This window comes from Amphibalanus amphitrite, unplaced genomic scaffold (assembly GCF_019059575.1).
Source record: "Amphibalanus amphitrite isolate SeventyFive unplaced genomic scaffold, NRLGWU_Aamphi_draft 000307F_arrow, whole genome shotgun sequence".
Lineage (NCBI taxonomy): Eukaryota > Metazoa > Arthropoda > Thecostraca > Balanomorpha > Balanidae > Amphibalanus > Amphibalanus amphitrite.
The window spans coordinates 562388-585723 of record NW_024881802.1 but is presented as its reverse complement, the minus strand read 5'-3'; the positions used below and the strand labels follow the sequence as shown (position 1 = coordinate 585723).

Here is a 23336-nt window from a genome sequence, read left to right as displayed (position 1 = left end):
TGCAACAGCATCAGATAACCTACCGAGTACCGACCAATTCTGCTGCTGTGCCAGTGGGCATATCCATTGGCACGTTTTGTAAGCTTCTACGTGTCTGCTAGGTGGACATCACCGCGGAAAACCCGGCCGGCGTCGCAGTCCTGCCCCGTTTACAGTGGCTCCCATGTCGTTGCACAGCGGTGCTGCGCCACACCGCTGACACGCCCGCCACCCCCTGACTGTCCCTTCTCCCCACCCCACCCTTCCCCAGCCTTGCTGCATGAGACAAACACGTCACAGCTATACCAGCCGAGCAGTGAGCACCCGGAACGTATACATATATTGCACGCCACTTGCTGCGGAGCGGACAGAGTTCTTACGATCTTCCCACAGGGATAGTCGCTTGTGACTGAATCTCGTGGCCACTTCGATAAAGGTGAGGTTATAGGCTATTCGCTCTGGCTGAGCGTTGTGACTGTTCTGGTGACCGAAAGTTCACGTAACTGGGCACTTTTCTGGTGACCTTTCGGGTATGCTGACTGATGAACTGCTGACATACAAACACAGCGTGCAAGTATCGCATTGATAGCAATGGGCGGGGAGCCGAAGAGGGAAAATAGCCCTCCATACCCGTATAAATGCAAACAAAATTATCCTTTAAAAATAACTATAAGTAATGTATGTAGTGTGCATGATGTTTTAATTGCGTAAGAAAACATCCATATGTAGCCTGGCACAAAACGTTTATGTCAATTTTATAGACCTTGCGACCTACATAGTTACGCATTCCTCAGCCACAATGCGCTTAAGTGCGTTTGGTATGTTATTGGCAAACTCGTCTGTTCTTTTAGCCATGCTGCGCTGTCTGTGGGTGGCCGTGTTCACATTATGACGTCATATCCGTCTGTTCTTTCAGCCATGCTGCGCTGTCTGTGGGTGGCTGTGTTCACATTATGACGTCATACCCGTCTGTTCTTTCAGCCATGCTGCGCTGTCTGTGGGTGGTGGTCCTGCTAGCGGCGCTGTCGGTGACCTGCGCCAGCCCATCCTGGTACTCTCGGCCCAGCGGCATTGGGGAGTCACTGCGGATCGCCCAGGACTTTCATAACGCCAGACGGTGGCAGAGCAGGTACCGGCGCACGACCACGCCGCGCTGGGGCTGGAGGACGCCAACGCCCACCCAGGACACCCTGTCACAATTCCGGGACGCCGTGGCCACCTGGAGGAACAACCAGCTGCGCATGATGGGCTGAGGGGGCGAAATAGGAGAGCCGGTCTTGAGCCACCAGCCTCTCCCTGCCAAGTGCCAACGCAGGATATGAAATAAATCTTAGCTGATGTGATGCTATTTTCCCTCTTATTGGTACTGCTATTATCACCTTCAACTTGCAATGTCAGCCCATAGCATGGGCGTTCGTCTCGCGGCGTTCCAACCGTCGGCTGTGCTGTTACTGGACTTACATAAGATTTAGGGTTTACGTACACTTGCTATATCAGCTTGTGTTACTTGTGATATGGATGTAAGTAGAAGCCAGTGTCCGTTGCATGGTTGACCGAATATATTTTTTTAATGACGCTTTAGTTACATTTAACAGAGAGATACGCAAGATAAGCTTTTACGGGAATCGCTGCCACGGTCATAAATGAAGATAAAACGATTGAATTTCATGATGAGCACGACGCAAAATAAAATTCTGCAATCTTGATTTTGTCACCTCATTGTGATGCACATTTAGGTAAAACGTAAAACCCGTGTTTCACACTTTTTAGCTGGTCTCCCGCAAAAATTAAATGATAGTAAGGTGAAAAAGCTTTATATCCATACGAGTTAATTGCCTAATTTTACAGTACAATAGTACATGAGTACAGTCATACAGTACATCATAAGTAGCAATTTGTAGATGTATAGTTGGTCGATAGCACGTAGGTATACTATAATATGCTGGCGAACCTGTTGGGAAAACTCGCCGGAGCTATTGGTTTTCTACATACGCGCCGGCCGAGGGGAGGGGCGGGTACGACCCCTCGCCATTTCGCCCCTGATGGAGCTAGAGCGTCGCAGAAGTAACGAACGTATGCGCCGTTACGACTTACGAGACGCAGCGATTGGCACCTGATTTTTAGGTCTCAGGTCAACCGGTGACCTCTGAGATCAGGTTAAGTGGCCCAAGGTACGGATTCGGTTTTGGCAAATAACTTTGCAAAAAAATGGCCGCAGAGCCACGATTTTGACAGCATCGTGCTTGCCTTGCTTAGGCACGTCGAATGATATATTTTTGTTTGGGTGAGGTCAACTTGAGGTGTTTACCTCGGGTCACCGTCAGGTCAGAGCCCCCCAGGTCACGAACTTGGTCGAAGGAGGTCATGTCGCATATCATTCGATTCGGCAGGTCTTACCGAGTCCATTGGGGACTTCCCCGACTCGCTAGCTCAATTTGATCAGGAGTTTTTGACGAAAAACTCTTATGACCCTAGTGACGTCATAAATGACGTCAGGCAAGGTCAACAATGCAAAATTGAAGCATCAACACTTACAAGGAGTGCATGAAATAACGATTCCGTGTGGTTGATATAGTTTGAAATCGCTCCCGGCGCCCAATTAGGTAGCATATTTTTAAAGCAAAATAGCAGTTTTTATTTTCTCCATTGACGTGTCCCTAATGGTGAGGTCACGAAACAGACCTGGCCTCATGTGATCTTTAGGAAAAATCCAAGATATACAAGCTGTGAGACCTCTAATGGATATTAGGTCCCGTAATTTTCATCTCTCTGTGAAAGCTCCTCTGGCACTGAGGGCGTTGCGTGAGCTACGACATCTGAAGACCGTGCAGAGGTTCACTTATGACGTCATAGGTCAGTGACCTGACCTGACTCGAAAATGCAGTTGGTTTCCAAAGACCTGGCTTGAATCAAAGATCAAGTATATTAATAAGTTTCAGCTTTCCATCGCCAGCGTGTTCGGAGCTATCGCGAAAAAAAAAACAATGGGGGCCCTCCCCTCTCCTCGGCCGGCAAGGGTTTAAGCTTGTGAACTGGTAGACTTTTTGAGCATTTCAAGGTGCCTTGTAGTGTCATTTTGAAACCCATTACGAAATTACCGTTTATTACGCATTTTGGTACCTGCTACTTTTCTTAGCCATGGTATTAAACGTTTTAAAAATTGGTCGTTGGTATTTAACACCTACTAACTTTCAACCAACCACTTGAAGGCTGGGGCCTAATTCATTCTGCCCTATAGCCACCGTAAAACGCCAATACGGTAGAGGGATCAAAACGGATAAATTAGAAATCTAGACATTGTGTCATGATGGAACAAGCAATAAGCATCTACTCTCCACCGTGCAAAATATGTATTGACGAGCATTACAAACCAAGCCAACAACAAAAGGATTTTTAGACACACTGTCGGTTTTCACTATAATTATCCGTGTCAGGCGGCTGCTGTCCCAAATTGAAATTCATTAATGTTATTCCGGCTCCTCTTAGTACGTCGTTGTGTAATACCCTGCATGCTGGGTGCTGGTCTCCCAATTCCCAATCATCCCGCCAAACTCTGCAGAAGTCGATTCCTCCATTCTGCGGCCAGTTTTTCTCTCAAAATAGTCCTGGCATCCTTAGGGACTGTTTTTGTCCCCCAGCGTGGCCTGTTGACCTGACGAAGTATTTGCTGCAATCTCTTTGCGCGTTCATATTTGGCTGCGAGCTGAAATAGGTCGTAGGTACGACTGGTCTGAGGGCTCCACGGTCCTGGTCTGGCGCAGGTCACCGACAGTGCCGCTAGAAGGACCAACACCCACAGACAGCGCAGCATGGCTGAAAGAACAGACGGATATGACGTCATAATGTGAACACGGCCATCCGGAGCGCGGAGCGAGCTTGATGCAGCCATCCTTCTTTTCCGTCTGACTACACTGGCCGACTTATTGTTGGAAACTAGCAAATTTTCTGGACACTATTTTCCGTAAAACCCAATAACAAACGACCCATAACCCATAACAATAACATGGAAAATAATTTTCATGTGGCCTCCCAATCGAACTTGACAGGGTCTTTCCACTGAGAACACAGTTCTGACGAAGTGTTTTCTAATTTCAAAACAGCTTGCGTTATTCGCTGGCTTTCTATAAGCGCTCACCTGTCTTACAAACCGATAAGGTGAGAACTGCAGGTAAGTTGTCCCTGCAAGAATGCTCAGTACACTGCTGCCTCCTCGTTGACTCGCCGCTCTGTTGAGGCGGACCAGGTGGGCGGCGTTTTTGTGTGACATATACCTGCCCTTTATTGACAAGCTCGGGGGTGAGGGTCGGCTGAAAGGTCACTGGCACCAGATAGGGGTCGGACGGCGCGGTAGCCAGAGTGATGACGAAACACATGTGCTCAAGCCAGCGAATCACTGGCTCCCATGTCAACGATAGGACTGAGCCAAAGCCAATGCACAACTGCAACGAAAACAGCAAAATATGAGTGGAACAAAAAGGTGCTTATATGAAGAAACAAACGTGTGTTCACGTTTTAAAATCCGAAAAAGATGAGCCAACTTTCAAGTGAAGAGCTGTATAGTCAGGATGCAATTGGACTTCAGTTAGAGAAACCGCGGCAAAATGCTTAGGTAAACGGATAAATGATAACTCGTCACAACCAGCCTCCAAAATCAGGTTGATCTCGTTACCACATATACGTACTCATAATTACTTATTAAGCTCACTTTCATAAATAAATACAAACGGATGTATACGGTGCCTGATAAAGCTTGTAATTATATGGATAATTTTTCGTTGAAAACGGACAAAACATAAACACGAAATATTCAGCAAATAATGCTTATGTTAGGCGTGTAAAAAGAATCACCCCTCTCTCCCTCTTCCTCACTCTCCCTCCCTCTCTCCCTGTGGCCCATTCCCGCGTGACTGTGGACGTCACACGGACCGCCGTAGCGTGCAGTCTGTCCGTGTGACGCGCACGTGACGCGCCGCGTGTCGGGTCAGCGGGACACGGGCCGGCAGTGACCCTGCAGGCCAAGCGTGCCCCGCTGGCGTGCCGAAGTCGTGAGCCACTGTTTGGTTTATTTGATGTCCTTTCCCAAAATGATTGCAGGTTTGGCCAGCGTCAGAAAAGAGCTACCACTAGCACGCGAGCTGGTTGCTCTCAATACGCTTGGTTAGCTCGGTTGACCTTCGGAAATTTGTCCCTCGCACTTTGTGGTGGCCCTCGCACGTGAGGACACGTGAAAGCCGGGGGCGGGGCGGCGCCGTTTGCTGCTGGCGCGTGGTGTCGGTTAGGGGGGGGGGGGCACTATTCACCAGCGGGACATGTTACCTACATGCAGCGGCGTGCTGCGGGCCGCGGCGGGGCGGGCGGGGCGGGGTGGGTTCGGAGTGGGGCCGGCCCCGCCCCGCACATCCGGCCGGCCGGGACGCCGTGCGCCCATTACTGCAGAGGGGACCGGGCCGTCACCGGCAGCCGGCAGTGGGACAGGTGTGTCGGCGAGGACCGGGCGGCCGGAGCGCCGGCTCCGACAGCGTGCAGTGGGAGGGCGCTGGGAGACGAGCCAGTGACCCAGTGATGGTCCCCGCGCCACCGAGACGCCCATGAGCGGCCGACGGTGGTCCCTGGCCGCCGCGCTGGCGGTCTCTGCCTGGGCAATCGTCTCCGGACAGGGGTTTGACACGCCCGTCATCAACATCCGACAGGGCGGCCTGCGAGGGGTGAGTACAGAGCTGCTCCGGAGACCCAACTGAAACCTCACAATTTACAATACCTATAATAAAGCAAACGGCGTTGGAGTTCGACGCAGTTCGCAGTTGACTGTCCACACTACATTGGATGCTACAAGCACACATAACGCATATAGCGGCTCACATCCACTGCGCCGAACTGGTCGTGACCTTGACTTGGTTAATGGTTATGGGTCACTCGGTTTATGGTGGGGCTGACTGATCCCCATAACGTGTGTCGTGTTACCTGGATGTCAGATCGATTTGGTTATAAGCTTGGGTACGTCACCATTGGCTGAACTCCGAGAGTCGGCTGACGGCTCTTCTGTTAATAAGTCAAAAGTAATTGGCTATGACCACAAGGGCTTCTCTCCGTCTCGGCTTCAACTTGCATAGCCAGTCGTTGGATCGGTGCTCGTTGCGGAAGAGTTCACGCCAAAGTCAAATGCACCGAGTCCAAACTGCATTGAGGCATCTTGACACAACACACACGACACCATTACTGGTGTTGCTGCACGAATTGCCGCAACACTGACCGACGCTCCGGCGCGCAGTACTTAACATCACATTGACATCCCTTCACAGGTGTAATAAAGCACCAAAAATGTTCTGCTTGTATGCTCACTAACACCACTGATGCATGTTGTTGAAAATACGTCACTGCAACTCGCGTCATAATGCACGTTTCAAATCAGATGAATCACACTTCCTTCTTCACCTCGTTCAACACGAGTCCACGCTCCACTCCAGTAGGAATCACGATCATCCCTGCCCTCTTCGAAGCGAGGTGCTCCGCCAGCCCTGGTCTGGTCAGCCGCACTGAGCGTTCATTGGCTGGACCGTGCCCTTGACCGTGACCTTGACACAGCCCAGGACCTGGAGCAGACGACGGCACACTCGTCTCTCTTTCTCGACTCTAACTCCCCCTCTCTCTCCCTCTCTCTCTCTCTCTCTCTCTTTCTCTCTCTTTCTCTCCTTTGACTTTCCCTTTCTCTCTCCATAAGGCATTTTCATACTTTTTAACGTAACCATGCGCTATGCACTATGCAGGTGACGTCATAAATGACGGATATATTTTATTGTTGCATAGACAGCATAGGATGAAGGCAAAATGTGCAATGGTGAGGCGTGATGATAGCTTAAATTGAGCAATAGCTATTTGGCATTACAAGCAAATCATCCCAATCCGCCCCACCCGGCCCAGCGTGGCTGGATGGGTCGGCGCCCCAATAGACAGCGGATCGGCCGAGGCCCGGGGTCTATTGGGAGGAGGCCCGGGGAGGAAGAACGCTGGCATGCGAACGCCTGTCTCTGTGAGAGCGTGTCCTGTGTGACAGGGCGCTTACAGTTTTGCTGTACCTACCGAATTTCACGTGTATTAGGTTACAAAACTGTCGCTAGATGTCACTTAAGTGTGCGCCTGAAGTTATGCTGTACCGCACGACTCCAAACTCGTGCACCGCTCCCGCAAACCATCACTGATTTGCGCCTGAAGGTATATTCTGTGTCGCATGTTATGGGGACAAAGCAAAGAAAGCTGACTAAATGTAAGAAAGTCATTTATTTTGCAACAGGAAAAAATGTCATCAACAAGTACCTATTTTAGTGAAGCATTTTTGCAGCGAATCAAGATTATTTTGAACCATTGCCAAACAGGCGAAGAATACCGATTTGACAACTGGTAGCTGAGGTATCTACGTCCCTGTTTTGTGTGTCCAGGATCCGTGACGTATCCCGTTCTGTGTGTCCAGGTCCGTGAGTACGTTGAGTCGGCCCAGCGGTCCGTATACTCGTACAGAGGTATCCCGTACGCTCTGCCGCCCATCGGCTACCTGAGGTTCAGGGTAAGTATACGGCTATCTGCAGTCTAATGTGTAGCATGGCATCAGCTTAACCCTCTGCATAGGGCTAAAAGGATTCGTTTGTTTGCACATCTTCACTCACCACAGTGCTCGTGACTACGATAATTGTTCTTGAGATGACAAAGCATGTGAAAGGTCATTTCACTCAGTTCCATCTCAGTACAGCTAGCAGGGCGTCCATAGTATACAAAGTATGCATGTATGTACGTATGCTTTGTCCTCAGACATGCTATCCAATAATAATAACAGATGTATCATTTATCCACAAACCCACTATCGGCCTCTGACCAGTCGGTGTCCGTTCGACCAGCCGCCGGAGCGCCACCCGGGCTGGAACCGGACCCAGCTATTCGACCGGTACGGACCGGCCTGTCCTCAGCTGGACAACCAGGGTCGGCCCGAGACGGCCACCAGCGAGGACTGTCTCACTCTCAACGTCTGGATACCGCAGGTCAGCCGGGGATCTCAGTCGACCAGCGGAGGGGGGGGGGCGGGTTAGCGGAGACAGACGGCCAGAGTGAGAGGTAGAAACTGGAGACCGTTATCGGATCAGGACGGATGACGGATAGGGAGACGGGAGTAGTGACTTTGAGAATAACGATCAATTGATCGGAGAGGGAGACTGAAGGGTAATCATATGATTTTCCTGTGAGTGATTTCGTATGGCTGCTGTGCTGCACATTCCGGGGAGTCCACTGATCAAATGTGGCCGATTTTGTCTCGCAGGCACCGGTCAGCTACCGCACATTTCCCGTGTTTATCTTCCTGGACGGTGAGTTGTTCTGGAGACAGCGGTCCTCCAAGTTCCCGATGAAGGATCTGGCTGCTCAGGACATCATCGCCGTCTCCATCAATTATCGCACCAATGTCTTCGGTGAGTCGGAGATCCAGAACTAGCTGTCACGGGTCAGAGCGGCTCAGAACGCTGAGACCGCTCTTTACCGCAAGAAACTGGATTCGACATACCGCACGAGCATATTAGCACACAAAAATGAAGCTGTAGCAGATGTTTTACACCAATCACGATAGTCTTCTCTCACTCTCACTGACAGTTACAAGAACATCAGCTTGTCACGATCTGTGGCCTGAACTGATATGTGACAACATCTAGCCGTGACTACCCGTCGGTGACTTTTGTGTGACCCCGTGTGACCTCTGGCAGGGTTTATGACTCTCCGTACCCGCGACACGCCCGGTAACCTGGGCCTGTGGGACCAGCGGCTGGCGCTCGCCTGGGTGCAAGAGAACATCGCGGCGTTCGGCGGCGCGCCGCACCGCGTCACGCTGGCCGGCCACTCGGCCGGCGCCGCCTCGGTCGGCCTGCACATGGTGTCGCCGCTCTCGCAGGGCCTGTTCCAGCAGACGGTGATGATGTCCGGGTCGCCGCTGGCACCCTGGGCACACATGAGCGGCCGCGAGGCGCAGCGGCTCGGCCAGGAGCTGGCCGACATCATGGGCTGTCGGGACCGGCAGAGTGCCGCGCGCCAGCTGCACTGCCTGCAGAGCCGGGACTATGTGCGACTGCTGCGGGCCGCCCAGCGGCTGTTAGAGGTCAGAGCCGGGCCCCCACACCCCGACCCGCCCGCATACAGCCCGGTGAGGGGCAACACTCACCGGCGGGCGGTGTTTTCGTCAATAGTGACCTTGACCTGGAGAATGGAAACTGGAGAGTGGGCCGGGATCACTTAGATCATAAATGGCTGATATTTCGGATAGGTCAATCCGAACGGGCTCCTCAGCCACCGGGAGCTGTTGATGAGTTATTGATCAGTTAGTTGATACTCGATAGCTCTTCGATCAGTGAATTGGCCTGACATCTGGCTTGACCAGAGACCTGTCCTCCTATGTCTCTCTCCACAGTCCCAGAGCCGGTTTTTCCCGGTGTTTGCGCCGGTGACCGACTCGTACCTGCCTCCCGGTGATCGGTTCATCCCCGAGGACCCGGAGAGGCTGCTGCGGCTCAGTAACTACGCCAAAGTGCCGCTGCTGGCCGGCGCCGACCACGACGACGGCATCATCATGCTCTGTAAGAGCGCGCGCAACGACCGCCGTCAGCGGCCAGAACTGTTACAGATCGATCACATCCGCCACAGTTTATTATAGAGTTGGCAAAGTAGCCACTCGTAATTACTTATTTGCTCCGATTAGATTATACTCGTATAAGGTTATACATTCGCTATGCTCTGAAGTCCGCCAAGTGTACTGCAAAGTGGTCGCTGTAGGTATTCAGAAGGTAGCGGGAATGACGCCTCTATCTCACGTCACCTGTGGCCCGTTCTTCGTTCTCCCCCTACACTGCCAATCCCGCCTGTGACTCCTGCCCCCGCCGCCGCCCACTATTACAGACCAGTACCCGGGCACGGACCGCCTGACGTTTTCGAACCTGTCGCTGGCGCTGCGCCGGGTGGTGGTGCCCCGCCTGCTCGACCAGCACGGCCTGCACTACCAGCGGCCGCTGCTGGAGCGCGTGGTCGGCTACCAGTACCTGGACTCGGTGCCTGCCGGCAGCCAGCAGCTGCTGCTCGCCAGCTTCGTCAAGGTCAGGGCGTGGGCATAGCACACATTACGTGCATATAACCAAGATTACTTTACTAGCCCGCGCCCTGCTGGGGGTCATGGATTTCCACGCCCTGCTGGGGGGGGGGGTGTTTGAACACCCCCCCTTGTAACTCGGCTCCTGGGCCACGTAGCGATACGCGGAAGGCGGCGTTCGAAAGAGCGTAAAAAATAATGACGAAATCACTTCGGTCAATTTTTTGGTCAGGTCAAAGGTCAGGTCACCAGAGGTCATTGAAGGCAAAATTTCGCCGATTTCCAGGTCGAATGTCGAAAATTTCCAAGAAGCCAACGCATAACTCGGGAACCAATAGAGCTACAGCGCCGCGGAAAAGCGCATTCGATAGCCCTATTAACGCCCTTTCTGAGTAATTCTCTCAGATTTGACCTAACGTCAACGGTTTTGCCTGCAGGGGGCAAAAACTGCAAAAATAGCCGATTTTTTCGAAAACAGTTTTTCTGCAATAACTTTTGACCCAAGCCTTGTACGAGCTTACTTTTACCGGCATCGTGTTCCTCTCGTCAAGACGCATCGAATGAACTATGTCTTGACCTTGAAAGGTCAACTTGAAAATTTGACCTCAGGTCAAGGTCATGACCTGACCGGAAAGGGTCATGTTGCATATCAGTCGATCCGTATCGTCGAGCTGAACACATCTAAGGCGTTTTCATCGCTCTAGCATGCCTCTATCAAAAGTTATTTGCGAAAAACTGTTAGATACCATTCGTGACCTAAGATGACCTCAGGGCATAAACAAGGGTCATGGACACCATTTTCAAGTTCAGTGTGTCTAAACCACTTGTAATTCGGTGTTTGGGAGTGTTTATAATGTCTTTCATCCAAAAGAGGCGCATTTCAATTTTCTCCCATTGACTTAGGTATAATGGGGAGGTCGCAAAATTGACCTGACCTTAGGTCATCGATATCAAAATTCTGAGATATACATTTTGTACATGCTATTGCTCTTAGCAATCGCTGAAAGTTTCAAAGCGATCGGTCACTCGGTGTAGCTATGACAGACATTGAAAGTTTTTATGAGGTGAGGTCACTTCAAGTGACCTGGTGACCTGACCTTGAATGACCTTGGTCTGAAATTTTCACAACATGTGTAGAATTGATGTATGGTAAGGTGTACCAAAAACGGCGGCGCTCCGCGCCGCCGTTTTTGAGATATTCGCGAAAAACCACAGGGGGGGGGTGTTCAAACACCCCCCCCCCAGCAGGGCGCGGGCTAGCATATACTCGTCGGGGCCGAGACTGTGTGTAAGTACGGAACGGGAATCTGCAAGCGGCTGAATGCACTTTACGTTATTGGGGCTTGGTTGTGGGAGACAATAAGCGAAAGATTCCTGTTAAGATCAATGGCATATGAGTGATCGGCTCCTGCTGTTTACACAGACCTGCCGTTATTATTGCCTATTTTGATCCATTGTTGTGGAATAATCGCATCGCAAAAAGTGGCACAACTCTACACTTGTGCATAAGTGAAACCGTCCGCCACGTCTGGGTTATTGCTATAGAAAAATGACTTCGTACAATGTGAAGCCTTGAAGGGTTTGCTCACACCGTAGTTTGCCCAAAGATCTATCGTTGTCGGTTTGCCGGTCTGAGTACCCTCACCGCTACCTCGTCCTCCAATACCAGCGCATCGGACAAAACAGCACAGTATATAGCCGCTACCCTGACCCCATGCAGCGGCATATGACAATACAGCGGCGCTAACGGTTTTGTTTTCAGATGTTCGGCGACGCGTATTTCATCGCTCCTCTGTACGGCTTTTTGGAGGGCTACGCCCGCGCCGGTGGAGAGGCCTACGCGTACAGTTTCACAGAGCGTGGACCGGATATCTACGGCAACGTCGTCACCTACCAGGGTGAGAAGTCGAGAGAGAGAGAGAGAGAGAGAGAGAGAGAGAGAGAGAGAGAGAGAGAGAGAGAGAGAGAGAGAGAGAGAGAGAGAGGGAGAGAGAGAGAGAGAGAGAGAGAGAGAGAGAGAGAGAGAGAGAGAGAGAGAGAGAGAGGAGAGAGAGAGAGAGAGAGAGAGAGAGAGAGAGAGAGAGAGAGAGAGAGAGAGACTCGTGGCGCTCGCAGTAGGTTATTTTGATGATCCTCGTTAACAAATGACGCAAATATGAAACGCACAGCGCCGCGACCGTCCTTTTTATCGTTGTACAATTATCGCCGGCCGGGAGCGTCCAGATAGGGTTTCATTTCACATTCTTCGTGTTTGTGTCCTGCTATTGACTAGCTGGTTATGTAAAAAGTCGCTTTGTTCTGTACACAATCAGCTCAATGCACCGACCAACCAGCATGTAAGCTATTTGCCCTGAAAATAGTGGCACAATACCTCTTTGACGTCAATAGACAGACTCTGCTGGGACTAGCGTTAAATGGGAACTGGAACTGACCCAGTTGTTACAGTACAAGTACACACCATTGAACTGTAAAATTGCATCAGCTGTCACTTGTCAGTAGATGTATTATTATTATTACAGTTGATTCTCTTTAGACATCACAAGCCTCAGTAGCCAGTCGCCCATCTTCGGTCCTCCAGTGATCCATGGTGACAGTTGTAAATCTCAGCGACCCCAATGACCTTCGGTAACCCAAGTGTAAAGTGACCTTCAGTTACCCCAATTATCGTTTGTAACACTGGTGACCCCCGTGGTCCTCCATGACGAACCCCAGTGACCATTTGTGACCCCTCAGTGACCCGCTGTGAGCCTCCAAGGACCCCTGTGACCGTTGATGACCTTCCTGTGATCCAGTAGTCCCAGTGACCCCAGTGACCGCCAGTGACCGTTGATGACCCCCAAATGACCCCAGATGACCCCCGTCGATATTCTCCCAGGCGCCGGTCATGGCTCCGAGCTTCTGTACCTTCTCGGGCCGACCATGTTCCGTCTTCTGGTGGGAAATGCGTTCGGCCGACCACAGCAGCGTCTCGCCATTCAGCTGCGCGGATACTGGACGGCCTTCATCCGAGACGGGTTAGTGCTGGGCGGGTCGCACTCGGCTGAGGGCAGGGCAGTGCTATTGTAGCGTTACAGCCAACGGATGTCAGCTTTGTATCCAACTTTCTTCAATAGACGCATATAATATGACGCATGCAATTCTTCAATGGCCACGCGGGATAATCGGGACAAGGCAAGAGGTCTTCTGTGTCTGTTTTGGGTTTTTCCTCAGGACACTTAAAGCTTGTTTTCATTAGTTCCTGGGCCCTGACGTTGAATGCAGCCCATGATCTCTATTCGGTGTTCCGTCCCGTCAGTCATTATCGCTCGAACACATCCACTGACCCACCGGCCTGCCGTCCGGTGCCACAGCCACCCGCAGCGGGGCAGCTTCGGCGAGCGGTGGCGGCGCTTCTCACTGGATGACCCGACCTTCTACAACCTGGTGGGTGACGTCATCGAGGTGGGCTACCGGCGCGACGACGCCGGCTTCTGGAACACGTTCCTGCCGTTCGTGGAGGGCGGCGGCTCCACCGTGGACCCGGAGCTGTCCACCACCGCCCAGCCGCTCGGTGGGTACTGGGTAATGGGTACAGGGTACTGGGCATTGGGTAATACACAGGGACCCGGAGCTGTCCACCACCGCCCAGCCGCTCGGTGGGTACTGGGTACTGGGTAATACCCTCACTCCGTCCCGTGGACCTGGAGCTGTCCAGTGTCCACCATGGCCCATTTTGAGGGCCTTAATTATCCCGAGTTTCCTTGTTACATTTTCTGGAAAAAAAATAGCTGAATAGATATCTGCCAGCAGACTAAAAGCTCCGTCTCTCTGGCCAGCGATGAGAAGCGACATAGCGACATTTTCTGCTCCGAAACCGTCCATCAACTCCCGCTTAGTGGGTATTAGCCCGACTTTCATCGGCAATTATTGATCGATCCAGGGCTGTTCACCAGTGTCCAGGCGCTCGGTGGGTGATAACCCGCCATCCCTGGGCACAACGGTGTCTTATACCGGAGCAGTCTTCTATCGCCAGGGCGCTGGGTGGTCTATAAGGCAGCCTCTGTCCTCTCTCCAAATAAAGTCATTGCCGTCTCTCGGGGCAGGAACGAGATGCAAAAATACAACACGTCTAACATACACATATGTATAATGCGTGAATGGTGCGTCCGTACCGCACAGATTACTTTTGAAATGGTATGACTATTATGCCACCTTCCCTTTTCCACTACACTTTACCAATATTATTGATGGAGCCCATGTTTAGGTCGTCGGCAGCGCTTAGGACCGCCGAGGATACGACTTAACGAGGACCTGCTATTATCGCTATGGAAACTGGAGTGAATGTGTGGTGCCGTGATGGTATTGCATATGACTCTATCTGTGTCCATATTCAAAAACAATATTTCCACGGCGCGAATGCCCAGCCATGCCGTGCCCGGCATACATGTCACCCTTGCAGTATGTCGTGCAGAGACGCTGTGAGATAAAACGGCTGTCGCGTGGGCTTTCCGACACGTCAGTCAGAAGTACCAGCTGATGTGTTCACATGCCACTTCGCCGAGCTGATAAACATTTACAGAAGCAGACTGCGATTCGCGTGTGTCCCAACCGCAAGCATGTAGCGTGGGCTGCTTGCGCCCTTCCCGGGATTTCTCGAATCGCTACTATCAAAATAAACAAGAAGCCAGACCTCAACGTACTAATTGCATAACAACGCTTACGTTAGCAAAACAAACACCGCCTCATTTTTTTTCGTAGACTGTTGGGAGACAGCCTTCAGTCTGCCGTGGCGTTATATAGCCCGTTTGTCGCCAGTCACCGTCTTGTCAATGGCTTCTATGTTTGTCAATACTTCTTCGCATTGCACAGATGACAGCCCTCGATTGACCACCATCTCTCCTCCTAAGTGTATACATGAGTTTAGTCGCTGACCCCCTCCCCCTGCCCAGGGCAATGAGCCACAAATTGACCCCTCTCCCACTTCTCCGCAGTGTACGAGTCGCGTCCGTACCAGGTCGTGATGTGGGTGCTGGTGGCCGTCATCATTCTGATTCTGATCGGCCTAGTGGCCGCCCTGCTCATCACACGCCGGTGGAAACGCTCGCAGGCCTCCGACCTGTCGTTCCGGTAGCGCGACGGCAGACCCATCTGCTGGCCAAGACGGGAACTACAGACGCAAGCTGTGAAAGCGAACAGTTGGTTGAACTGTTCTTTGCGGAACGTCACAATTAAACATGTGTCATATTTTGTGTTGATAGTCGCGTAGCTGTAACGACCTTTGAGCTAGACAGTCGGCTTGACATCTTACTTGCGTTGCTCTGCTGTGTTGGGTCGTACGTCGTAACGCGAATAGTGAGCTTGCCAAAGATCGATTTCGCACGCCATAGCCTTATTATTGTCTGCGACCACACGGAATGGTCGCCAGTTGATGTACTACGTATATGTAGGATAAGTGTGTTATTGTGCATTCTTCAGCCATATGCGCCGTCCAATAACATTCCAGACATCACCGACGTGCCTCAGTTATGGTGTGACCGCACACCGGCCAGTATTATCTCATGTAACTCGCAGAGTACTCCGAAGACGCGCACCGATCTGTTCTCCGTAGCCTCTACCGCCCTTGCCTGGTTAGTTCGCACCGTTCGCCGCTGCCGCTGCCGTTCTTCTCCGCCCCGCGTGATCTGCATAGATCACCACTCTAGCTGGAGGTTGGTGCTGTTCGAACGGGTCACCTCAGTACCCGGAGCTGGCTGTTCCGCGCGTGTCACAACAGACGAAAATCTAGTGAAACCAATCAGACTGGCCGGCACAATATGCCACATTAGGGCAGCTTTACTGAGCTATCCTGAGGTCTGGCAGCCATGTGACATCCGTGGCGACCTCGGCCCGGCTCGGAGGCAGTGAGGGAGACAGCGACACCAGCCCCTGGGGAGTGGCCTGTTCGTACGTTCGAATCTGACCACTTACTTTAGGGATGAGCTGGTTTATGACCTGGTTAGGGATAACTTAGAGCTTATGCCATGGGCTGTAAATAAACCTTGTATCTAAAAACTGCTCAGCCATTCAGCCAATTAGTATCAATTCTAGTCTCACACGCTGGCGAAAGTGTCCACTGTCCACTGTCCGCATAATGAAGCTACTGTGTACTGTCTGGACAGAGACGATCAGTGAACAATAAACGCACTTGTCATCAAATAATCTGGTCTAGTTTCAATGTCTGAGAGTCGGCAATTATCACTGCAGTCAACTGCATACACAGCAGATGCGGCGACCGGTGCCAGTTTATTGATATAGAAAATCATTCAGCTACGCGGACATAACTACGGCCCGGGTTTGCCCGGAGGACCCGACCCAGCCGCAGACGGCAGCGCCACCTACAACAGCCGGCGCCGACGGTGGCGCCGCCCCGCGGCGGTCGGTTGAGCTGGACGGCCGGCCGGCGGACGGCGGTCCCCACCTGGCAGTGGCGAGCGATCGGCCATCTAGGTGACCACCTTGATCCAGCGATCGATCGAGTACTCGAGGGCCGCCAGCCACCTGTGCAAACAAACACACTGTGTGAGATCCTGGTAGACCCGGCAGCGAGGGGGCAGAAAACGTAGCTCAAGCACTAGATCTCTGTCAATACTCCTTTGTCAATACAATTCCCATTAAATCATCAACGCTATGCCACATCGCTGATTTCCTACCATTGTCCGTTATTAATCGCTTTCTGTCGAGCTCACCGGTTGCTGTCGTTTTGCTGGCCGTTTTTTGCCGTACTGACCATTTCCTGCCATTGTAGATACTGAGCGTTTCCTGCCGCCGCACCGTACTGACCGTCTCCTGTTATACTGACCGTCTCCTGCCGTCGTACTGACCGTTTCCTTCCGTCGTACTGACCGTTTCCTGTCGTACTGACCGTTTCCTGTCGTACTGACCGTTTCCTTTCGTACTGACCGTTTTCTGTCGTTGTCCGAGTCGGCGATGAAGTAGTAGTGTCGGAGCCGCGAGACGGGCGGGCACACCTCGAAGCTGGGCCGCCGGCCGCCGCCCACACTGCTGCTCTGGACGCGGTAGCCGTGCAGGTACACAGAGCCTGTGGTGACAGCGGGTCACGGGTTAGATCATAGGTGATGGTGAATCATGGTGCGAGAGCCGAACTGGCATAAGACTAAAGCACCGCTGATGGGCAGCGACGGAGTCTTATTTTACCATCGTCAGTCTGGGAAGCGTTGTTAAGAAAACCAGCCGTTTTCAGGCCGTACAGCGATACAAATCATGGACGATATACACCAAACGCCAGTCAGTTCATAAGTTAATACAGTAGTGATGCGGACAGCTCTGACTCGTTTTTCAATTAAGCATGCTGGAAAGCTACAACCGGCCCAAGCGGCCAAGCCCCTCCGCTCCTGCCTCAAAGACCCACCGAATGCGGCCGTGTCGCCGTCCGATCGGTAAAAGTAGAGCACGCCGTCTTTGAGCACGCAGTAGAGCCGCGTCCAGTCGCGCCACTTGAAGCCCAGTCGGATGAGGAAGCCGCAGCAGTCGGGTGCCGGGATGAGGTCGGGCGGTCCGGCAGCGAACCGGCGGGCCTCCAGCTGCCACCGGCCGCCCTCCTGCCGGCGGCAGACGGGCAGACGGTCAGCGGTCACACACTGGGAGCTATGACACGGGCTGGGTGCGCGGCGGTGTAAATGGCAGGTAGACTGGGTGAGTTCTAGCGATAAACGTGACATGACTCGTTTTCGATGGACAAGTAACGTGTAACTATGTGACATGAGATGGAACGACGAAACATTCAAGCATTCGATCAACAGTTCATTTTAATGATAATTTTAGAAGAATAACTTAGCTGGTAAAAATGCAAAAGCAGCAAATAATATTCGCATGCATCGTAAGAATTTCCGAAGCGAGTGTTTTACCTCTAGCTGAGTGCCTGAAGGCCAGAACACGGGAGCCACTCTGGTACGTTCCATACCGAGTGCAAGTCCCGTCTCCAACGGCTGTCAGCTACTGCTGCCTGCTCACAGTCGCTGACTCACAGAGCTGCTGCAGTCGATAGCTGCCACACTGACGGCAGCTGCTACAGCCGGCAGCTGCCACAGCCAGCAGCCGAGCCGGACTCAGCCGCTTGAACGGCCACAGGGTGTCATGCAGGGCGCCATGCCGAGCTGATGGTGGCGTTTAAATGTGGCGGCACCGGCGTCAGCCACACAAGTGCAGCAGCGGGCTAGTCGCACACGAGTCTAGTGGGAACATACAGAAACGACACACGAATAACACAAACATACAAACATGGTGCAAACTACCGAACACATCGTGTGGCGGTCAATGAACGCTTGGTGAAATAACGAACAAAACGCAACATTTATACAAATACAGGATGTCGCTTGGCCGGAGAGGTCGCAGGAAAAGAGAGTTGATTTCTGCGTCGCTGACAACCAATAAAGGCAGCGGTCGAGCCGGGATAGCCCCCTGCAAATGTGCTGAAGCGGAGCGGGAGTAGCTCGCTAGGAGTGAGCGCACTGGATGGGCTGCTGGCTGCGGCTCCGGCGGCGGGAACCGTTACAAGGCCTGGTGGTCTGGCTCCCTACCACTGGCATTCCATCAACGCCCACGGCTGCGTCCATACCAGAGTCCACTGGCGACGACACAGGGATGTCGACACCGCCGTCATGGGCCACATCCAGAGTCACATCCGCACTAACTTCCTTGCACGGGTCACTCGCAGCTGCTCCTGATGCGGCATCTATCACGATCCCTCCCTCGGTATGGCGGAGGGCTGCGGGCTCTGCCACATCTAGCTCAGGGACTCCATACAGCTCCCTCCCGTGCCCCAGTCCATCTCCCTCTAGTTTCAGCTCCTCGGGGCGACCAATGACACGGCCGGCCGGCGGCGCACCCGCTGACACTCCCTCGGCTTCTAACGAGGAGGGAGACCCCTGCTTTGGCTCAGCGCTATCACTCGCAGCCTCCCGTGCCGGAAGACAAGCCGAAACCTCTGCTGAGTCACGGCGTGGTGATTGGAGAGCGAAGTCGGAGTCCTCACATTCGCCCTGCGTGAACACGGATTGAACCTGTGGTTCCTCCGACCATTCAGCGCTTCCATCAGAGTCAGTACAAGACGAGCAGTCATTATCCGGAATCTGAATCGTCTCAGGCTGCTCAGCGTTCATCTCAGAGTCTTTACAGGCAGCAGGGTCACTCGCCAGGTGGCGCGGTCCCTTCTCTGACGTCTCTCGGTAGTGTTTTTCCTCGAAACTGCCGTCAGCGGCGGCGCTCTGCGCTGACTCGTCCGCCTCCACGCTACAGTCGCAGTGGACGGGGATGGTGACTCCCTCGCCCTCATCACTGTCTGTATCGTCCTGCTCGCTTCCTGGGTCCGTGACCGGCTGGGTGAGCTCCACACCAGCAACATCACCGTCCGCCGATTGAGGTGGCGGCTCATCAGTCTCAGCTTCACTTCCGTCGAGATGGTTGCCACCCAGCACCGCCGCGGCGATCTCACAGGCCTCGCGTTCCTTTGTGATAATCTGATCAGCGTCACAATCCTGTGCCAGAACCTGCAGCTCTTCCAGTAGACTGAGTCTGGGTCGGAATCCTGCCCGGCCCACCGCCGCACACTCGCTGCTGCCGTCACCCTCAGCCTCACCGTCACTGGCGTCACTGCCGCCGTCACTGCAGTCACTGCTGTCACCGGTAGCGCCGCCTCCGCTGAGTGCACAGCGCACCATCAACACCTCCTCCAGATCCAAACCAGTGTCCAGCTCACCGGGACACACATCGCCGCCAGTCTGCCGCCCGGGAGGCTGACTTTCCTCCATCGCTCCCGGGACGGCCGTGTCAGTCAGCACCTCTATTGAGCCGCGAGTGACCTCAGCACAAACTGCGAGAGTAAGGTCCGGTAATGAAGACGCGCCATCCCGCAGGCGAGCCGAGACGTCACACTCCGAGTCACTGTCGTACGTGGACTCGTCCGACCAGCCCTTTGGGTGCGGCGCGTCCTCCGAGAGGTGGCCACCCGGCTCTGTACCGCGATCTGCAAGGTCCGGCCAATCAGTACGCATGACATTCTGCACAGACAGCTGGTTCACGGCGTCCTGGTCGTCCCAGCGATCACTGGTATACCGAGCATCCCAGCGGTCTACGGCGTCTTGGTCCTCCAAGCAGTCCTCGGCAGCTTGCTGGTCTTCTACGAAATCACTTTCGTCCTCCTGACCTTCTATGCAGTCACCAGCGTTCTCCAGCTGTTCCTCCCTGGTGTCGCTGTTGTTCTGGCATTCCCATCCGTCCTCGGCACTTCTCTGTTCCTCTCTGAGATCCGCGGTGTCTTCACGACCCTCTGTATGACCTCCGATGTCCTCCTGGTCTTCACAGTGGTCCTCAGCACTTCTCTGTTCCTCTCCGAGGTCCTCTGTGCCCTCATGCTCCTCTGTATGACCTCCGGTGTCCTCATGGTTTTGCCAGCGTTCGGCAGTATCCGCTAGCCGCCGCGGTGATCCGCTGGGTCCCGGTGAGACGACCGGCCGGTCCAGCTCTCCGTCTGTGGTCGGCCCGGGGGAGGAGCAGCACGTGGTGAAACTCGGCACCTCGGTCACCGTACTGGCGGCGTCTCGGGCCGAGAGAAGCTCACCTGACGACGAGCAGGCCATGTCGGCGTCAGCGTCGGCGCGGTCGCTGTCGGTTGTCACCGGTGCTACCCCGGAGAGGGTGGGGAACAGGTCGGCGAACAGGCGCGACACGCAGGCCAGCACCTCCTGCTCGAATCCGGCTGCCGAGGAGGTGAGCTCCTCAGCGGGGAGCTCGAGGGCGCCGGACGGCGACAGCAGCGCGCCGGAGGGCGGGGACGGCGGCGGCCGGTCGGCGCGGTCGCCGCCGCCGGTGCGGTCGGACCGCTCCGCCCCGCAGCTCTCAGCCGGCTGCCAGCTGGCGGCGTCGGCCGATTCGGGTCGGCCGAGACTCGAGTCAGAGCCGGAGAACTCGGAGCTGGAGCTGTGGACGGTGGACGGACGGTGGCCAGGGTCGGCGTCCTCGGCTGGTGGCGGTGTGTGGGACCGACTCTGGCCCAGCTCGGGATTCCGGACTGGACAGTCAGCCCCGACAGGTGCCTGCTCCGTGCCCGATCCAGGGAGAGACTGAACTTCGTGATCATCTAAAGAAGCCGTCAGGGAGCCTCCGCAAACTTCATTCGTAGAAAGTTTGGAACTTTCTTTGACAAGATTGGAGCCTCCAGAGGTTACTTCAATCTTGTCTGGATCTTCTTCACAGCTGTGCTCAGATTCTGATAGTGACACGTTGTCCCCTCCAGATAACTCAGGTTGCGGTTCATTAGCACCTTCCGTCTCCAAAAGTGTGTAGCTTTCTTCAGATGGTTCTAACGCTTCTTCAATGTTCTCTAGAAAGCGAGATTGCAGAACTCTGCTGTAGTCAACGTTGATATGAATTGACCTGCTTCCGTCTGTATCAGAGCTATCATCGTATTGCATGGTTTCGGCATAGTCCAGCATTTCCTCATTTTCTGCCTCATTTTCGGCCAGCGCTGGTTCGTCTGTGTTAGTTTGGCCCAACGCTAACTCATCGTCATCCTGGCCTTGGCCCAGCGCTATTTCATCATTTTCTTCGCCTTGGTCCAACGCTGGTTCATGAGCTTCTTCGCCTTGGTCCAGGGCTGATTCATCAACCACTTCCACTTGGTTGAACGCTGCTTCATCACATGTCTCAGCTTGGTCCGATGCTGATCCATCCTCCTCAGTTTCGTAGAGCGATGGTTCACTGCGTGCTTCAACTTGGTCCCATGCTGGCTCAACATCCGTCTCAGCTTGGCTCAACGCTGGTTCGTTCTCTGCCTCACATTCGTCCATCACCGGTTCATCGTCAGTCTCACCTTTATCAAACACTGATGTGTTGCTTGTTTTATCGCGGTACAGCGCTGGTTCATCGCCCTCCTCACCTTCGTCCAACGCTGGTTCATCGCCTTTTGCAGATGGAGAGAGCGACGATTCATTATCGGCTTCCATCTGGTCGAACGGCAGTTCATCGTCTGTCTCAGCATGTTCTAGCACCGGTTCACTGCTTGTTTCAGTTTGATCCTGCAATTGTTCATTGTCTGTCTCAGCTTGCCCGAGCACTGGCTCATTGCTTTGCAGATCTTGGCCCGACGCTGGTTCGAAGTCTGTCTGATATTGGTCCAAAACTGGTTCATCTTCTGATTTTTCATGGTGGCCGAGCACTGGTTCGTCGTCTTGCTCATATCCGTTCAACGCTGGGTCCTCATCTGTCTCAGCGTTGTCCAATGCTAGTTCATTTTCCTCAGCCTCTTTCAATGCTGGCCGATGGTCTATATGTGTCTCGCCCAACGCTTGTTCGTCCGCTGTCTCAGCATGGTTTAGCGTTGGTTTATCATTTTCCTCAGCTTGGTGCCGCAGTGGTTCATCCTCTGAATCACCTTGTCCGAGCTCTGGTTCACTGTCTTGCTGGTCCTGCTCTAATACTGATTCGACGTCTGTCTGATCTTGGTTAAGTACTGGCTCACCTGTCTGATCTTGACACATCAATGGTTCATCTTCTGAATTTGCTTGGTCGAGCACTGGTTCGTGGTCTTGCTCATATTGGTTCAGCACTGGTTCATCATCTATCTCAGCTTCACTCAATCCTTGTTCATCGTCTGTATCAGCTCGGTCCAAAAGAGGTTCCTCGCCTGCTTCATCATGGTGGAACTTTGGTTCATCGTCTGACTGATCTTGGTCCAGTGCTGATTCATCGTCTGTATCGTCCTGGTCAGAAACCAATCCATGATCTCTCTCAGCTTCGCCCAACCATTGTTCATTCCCTGCACGAGTCTGGACTGGCAATGCTTCATCATCTGAATCTGCTTGGTTGAGAGCTGGGTCATGTTCTAGGTCATCCTGCACCAGCACTGGTTCATCCATTGTGTAAGCTTGTTCCACTTCTGATTCATCTCCTTCATCAGCTTGGGAAACCGATGATTCATCGCTTAATTCAACTCGGTCGTATGCTACTTCATCGTAAAACTCAGTTCGGTTTAGCGCTGGTTCATCACTTTCCTCAGCCTGGTCCAGCACCGGTTCATCTTCTGAATCCGTTTCGTCCAGCGCTGGTTCCTTATTTTGCTCCTCTTGGTCCAGCGCTTCTTCATCGTCTGTCTGATGTTGGTCTGACATTGATCCATCGTCTGTCTGATGTTGGTCTGACATTGATCCATCGTCTGTCTGATGTTGGTCTGACATTGATCCATCGTCTGTCTGATGTTGGTCTGACATTGATCCAT

The 23336-nt window shown here is 53.2% G+C and overlaps 2 protein-coding genes and 2 long non-coding RNA genes across 8 annotated transcripts in view; 2 read left to right on the top strand and 2 right to left on the bottom strand.

Annotated features, from left to right (window-relative positions):
* The first annotated feature begins 134 nt into the window (after positions 1-134).
* Positions 135-1683, top strand: LOC122388065. The gene is made up of 2 exons (XR_006257726.1): positions 135-415; positions 961-1683. It is a non-coding gene; the product is annotated as an uncharacterized LOC122388065 (long non-coding RNA).
* A 1699-nt stretch (positions 1684-3382) lies between these two features.
* LOC122388072 lies at positions 3383-4255 on the bottom strand. The gene is made up of 2 exons (XR_006257728.1): positions 4115-4255; positions 3383-3792 (listed from the first exon to the last, which is right to left on the bottom strand). It is a non-coding gene; the product is annotated as an uncharacterized LOC122388072 (long non-coding RNA).
* A 1150-nt stretch (positions 4256-5405) lies between these two features.
* On the top strand, positions 5406-15579 carry LOC122388071 (cholinesterase 1-like). The gene is made up of 11 exons (XM_043378851.1): positions 5406-5684; positions 7445-7537; positions 7866-8006; positions 8282-8429; positions 8718-9106; positions 9416-9581; positions 9901-10094; positions 11850-11985; positions 12963-13101; positions 13438-13637; positions 15058-15579. Exons 1-11 carry the CDS (start codon positions 5568-5570, stop codon positions 15195-15197), a joined length of 1863 nt encoding a protein of 620 aa, XP_043234786.1. The 5' UTR covers positions 5406-5567; the 3' UTR covers positions 15198-15579.
* A 750-nt stretch (positions 15580-16329) lies between these two features.
* The window catches only part of LOC122388069 (serine/arginine repetitive matrix protein 2-like), a 119858-nt gene continuing 112851 nt past the window's right edge, over positions 16330-23336 (bottom strand). For 3 of the 5 annotated variants that reach the window (XM_043378848.1, XM_043378847.1, XM_043378849.1), the window contains 3 exons: positions 17475-17664; positions 17006-17144; positions 16330-16603 (listed from right to left, as the gene is read on the bottom strand). In XM_043378848.1, coding sequence (XP_043234783.1) covers positions 16549-16603; positions 17006-17144; positions 17475-17664 — 384 coding nt within the window. In that variant the 3' untranslated portion in view covers positions 16330-16548. Of the gene's footprint in view, positions 16604-17005; positions 17145-17474; positions 17665-18028; positions 18295-23336 lie in introns of those variants that run through there. The other 2 variants (XR_006257727.1, XM_043378850.1) reach the window with 2 other exon arrangements.

Excerpts from the sequence above, each read along its gene's own strand:
- LOC122388071 (XM_043378851.1), top strand. The coding sequence starts at position 5,568 with ATGAGCGGCCGACGGTGGTCCCTGGCCGCCGCGCTGGCGGTCTCTGCC. Across the intron at positions 7,538-7,865 it reads TCGGCTACCTGAGGTTCAGG|CCGCCGGAGCGCCACCCGGG; the intron begins GTAAGTATACGG and ends CCGTTCGACCAG. Across the intron at positions 10,095-11,849 it reads TGCTCGCCAGCTTCGTCAAG|ATGTTCGGCGACGCGTATTT; the intron begins GTCAGGGCGTGG and ends TTTTGTTTTCAG.